The sequence below is a fragment of the Cryptomeria japonica genome, chromosome 9 (assembly GCF_030272615.1).
Source record: "Cryptomeria japonica chromosome 9, Sugi_1.0, whole genome shotgun sequence".
Lineage (NCBI taxonomy): Eukaryota > Viridiplantae > Streptophyta > Pinopsida > Cupressales > Cupressaceae > Cryptomeria > Cryptomeria japonica.
This window is the reverse complement of record NC_081413.1, coordinates 651,202,207-651,205,807: the sequence shown is the minus strand read 5'-3', so window position 1 is coordinate 651,205,807 and position 3,601 is coordinate 651,202,207. Positions and strand designations below refer to the sequence as shown.

Here is a 3,601-nt window from a genome sequence, read left to right as displayed (position 1 = left end):
AAGTTTCTTTCAGGAAGATTTCAGATTTGAGACTCAAACGTCTCCTTATCTATTCAAACCCTCCAGTTCTTCTAGCTGTCAAATTGATTCTGGGTAGCGTAGATTTGAGCAAAGATGAATACCCAAGAGATAACACCAGTATCTCTTCCAGATTCGTGGCGTCTTTGTTGGACCAGAAGCTACCCAAGCAAATGGTCTGGAATCTTACCAGGGAACTCTTCCCAGTGGAAATTCTTCAAGAACTCCAAGAAGTATTGAACAAGGCCCTCCATGACTCTAGTGCGCCTAGACCTAGCGACCGAATCCTCTTTAATGCCCACGGAGAACTTATCAATTATTACCCATTCATACTGGACCTGAAGGGTAAAGAATTGAATAGGCACAGAGCGTTCGCTAGTGCAGGGTTGAGCTACCTCAAATGGCGATTTTTAGGTGAAGACCTAGAGGCTCAAGGGAAAGAGGAGATTATGTTCCAATTTGCAAGGCTGAATGGATTCTTGCCTTTGATTGCTGCAGAAGCAGAGCCAAAACCAGAACAGAGTTGCAGAGGTGGCTCGAGCAGAGGTCGAGGGAGCATGGGTCGTGGTCGGGGCCCTTCAGCAAGCAGAGGCCGAGGCCGTCCTAGGAATCAACTACAACAACCCGACATTCCCTCCTCAAGCTAGGCTTTCTGTGGATACCTCATTTTGATTACTGGATATGTAATTATACATGTATATTTTTATTAGGTTTTAATTTTATGTTCAAAAACTCTGTATCTCGGTAGTCGGAAATCAGACATTATCGTTAATAGTGTGTTTGTTTTTTCTAGACTATTAAACCTTTGATGGTTTAGAAAAATGGCTAAACCATAAGTTTAAAGGTTTTCAGGTTTTGGTGGGATCTCTGTGCTCTCTAAGAGCAGGGGTTTTTTGAATGTCTTGGAATTCAATGACAAACCTATGTATTTACACTAATTAATATAAATTTGGCTCTGCCTTTACCGATCAAAAAAAAAAAACATTCCCTTACAGTATAATGTATCATCAAATATATATTTTATACACTAGTATAAATAGACAAGAAGAGGAATAAAATAGTACAATTGATTACAGTGAAATGGAATAGAATACATGAACAAAAATCCATTTATAAACACAAAACCATTCATAATGTATACAATATCATTTAGCATCAGCCATCATATATTTATATTACATACTTAAAATCTCATATATCATCATTCTCAATATCTCTCCTTGTTCTCTCTCGTGTACATGGCTTAAATAGTGAAACTATTAACCATGAAGGAGTTTGTCTTCTGCTTTTTGTGGGTGGCTCTGTAGCTTTCCTCAGTCTTTCTCTTTCTTGTGCTCTGCCATTGTTGAGAGCTAATATTCTCCTCCTCTCGTTTCTCCATCACATAACGAGATAAAAGTGACCCCCAATAAATACAGACAGTAGATAACAAATAGACTGTTAACTGCGAGCAAGAAAAGATTGTAACAGGGAAGCGAAGGTGAGGGTGATATGGAAGAGACAGAGGAGAACAGGGTGAGCATCCATACCAGTGGGGCTTCATTCTAACTATGACACCCAACACAAGGTCGGGAACCACATAAGAGAAACATATAAGAAACTTTAGCCCGGGCTGAAATCTCTTGGCCTCATCTTTTCCCTTTTTGGTTTCAATTTTCAGCAGCATATAGAGAGGCCCAATAACGAAATTCATGTAGGTGAAAGCAATACACAGAAGCAATGAGCGTAGATTTGATAAGTGTGTCTTTCTGAGCTCCCCCAGGAAAAAGAATGCAGGCATGAGTATTGTGGCTACAAGGTAAGGTATGCAATAACGCATTGCTTCACCCAAGTGGCCAACCCATTTCTCTCCACCAGAATCAACCGCCAGAGCTATCAGTAGCTGGAATCCAATGCATCTCACTGTCACTGCACAGAGTGAGAATACACCTGCCCTACAAAATTGTTTGTTGTTAGAGAAAAATCATATTTGAACATAAAAATTACCATTGAAAAAGTCATTCTCACAGATAATATGTTTAGATGTTCATATCATAATAATTTATATTATACATTAAACGGAACTGTGCCTCTTTCTAATCTAAACTGACTGAGGGATTATGTACTGACCTGCTACAAGGGCAATTGATATTCTAGCAAAGAAGGTGGCCTTTGATGTATCTATGAGGGTGAGGATGGCTACACAACAGTTGTAAGATACTGAGATTAAGGAGGCTGCAATTGAAACAAATGCAATTTTGGGGGAATCCATTTGGGATGCAAGGTAATATCCACCCCACAAGAACACATGAAACTGCAGGAACAATTGAGGCCCAGTCTCCAGAGCAGCAGCTAATACATTATTCAGTGCATCTATGTTTTCTGACCTCAAATCCTGCAAACTGTCATGAATATATCATGTATAGAAATCAAAGTACCAAAAATTGCCCAGCAATAACAATCCAACATGCAATTGAAAAAGAAAACCAAATTACATTAACTCACCCTTTTATAGTTCCCCTGCTTCTGATGAAGAGAATCATTCTCCTCAAGTGAATGAGGGGTAGCAGAAAGGCTGTTTTCATTGCCCCTTTCTTCACATCTCCGCTCACCCAAAAGACAATAGCATTCAGAATCTGTGATGCCACCATAACAAAGATAATAGCTGTGAACATCCCTGTAAATATACCCTTATACCATTCCTTTCCTTCACATCCATATGTGGGTTTTTCTTTCTTAAAATCCAACTCATGGTATTCTATGGCAGTGAGAATATTGGTAACAAAATCAAAGAAATAGATGGCAACAGATATGACTGTGTTTATAGCAACCCAATAATCCATTAGAGCAGTAGCTAGTCCATCCTTGAGAGAATTGGCTTTGGCCATGGCTGAACAGACATAACAAAGAAGAGTAGACATAGCCATTTGATAATTGAGGAATTTTCAATCTCTGTGATCGTCTCAGTCAACTTTTAATAGACTAAAATGTAATTTCAGATGAATCATGTAGAAGCTTAAAAATATGTAAAGAACCTTAAAGAAAAATATGGTGTATATTCACTCCAAGCTTATCTGGAAATTTGTGCACCAGTAGTGAACGCGGTTTTGACCAGTCCATCCCTTATATCAGTCAAAGTAAGAAAAAACAGCGTAGTGTTTGACGAGAACGCATTGATTTATCTGGTGGGTTAGTGGGAATTTAAGGGAATTAGTTGATAAGAGTTGTCCTCCACTTTCACGGTTTTGAACGAGGGTTTTGAAATTTCTGTTAAAGATTTCATTTGTATAACTTCTCCCTATTATTTTATGTTAGTTGACATCATCAGATTCCTCCTTATACCAAAAGTAAGTTTTTGTTTTTGTTATAGCATTAAAAATATTAAGCAGATTTTAATATTCATTTTAGTTTTAAAAAATGAAAAATTAGATTTTAATGTTCATTTTAGTTTTAAAAAAAAATTGAAAAATTTGATTAATCTAATGAAAATATGTATTTAATGGAAGAGTGAGCTAGGTGAGAATTAATCTAAAATTTTAATGTTCTTAATGAATGCATCTACTTTGATTTTGAAGCCTCTTTGAGTTTGTTGGGTGGGTGTATA

General features: G+C 37.4%; 1 protein-coding gene across 3 annotated transcripts; it reads right to left on the bottom strand.

Annotated features, from left to right (window-relative positions):
* Window positions 1-1,145: 1,145 nt before the first annotated feature.
* LOC131045757 (uncharacterized) lies at window positions 1,146-3,091 on the bottom strand. Of its 3 annotated transcripts, none has more exons than XM_059211725.1 (3): window positions 2,503-3,091; window positions 2,128-2,399; window positions 1,146-1,952 (listed from the first exon to the last, which is right to left on the bottom strand). In XM_059211725.1, exons 1-3 carry the CDS (start codon window positions 2,922-2,924, stop codon window positions 1,924-1,926), a joined length of 723 nt encoding a protein of 240 aa, XP_059067708.1. In that variant the 5' UTR covers window positions 2,925-3,091; the 3' UTR covers window positions 1,146-1,923. The 3 variants fall into 3 exon arrangements, with proteins under 3 accessions (XP_059067708.1, XP_057835331.2, XP_057835332.2); XM_057979348.2 differs by having other exon boundaries at window positions 1,146-1,947; window positions 2,503-3,084; XM_057979349.2 differs by lacking the exon at window positions 2,128-2,399 and having other exon boundaries at window positions 2,503-3,086.
* Between the last annotated feature and the right edge of the window lie 510 nt (window positions 3,092-3,601).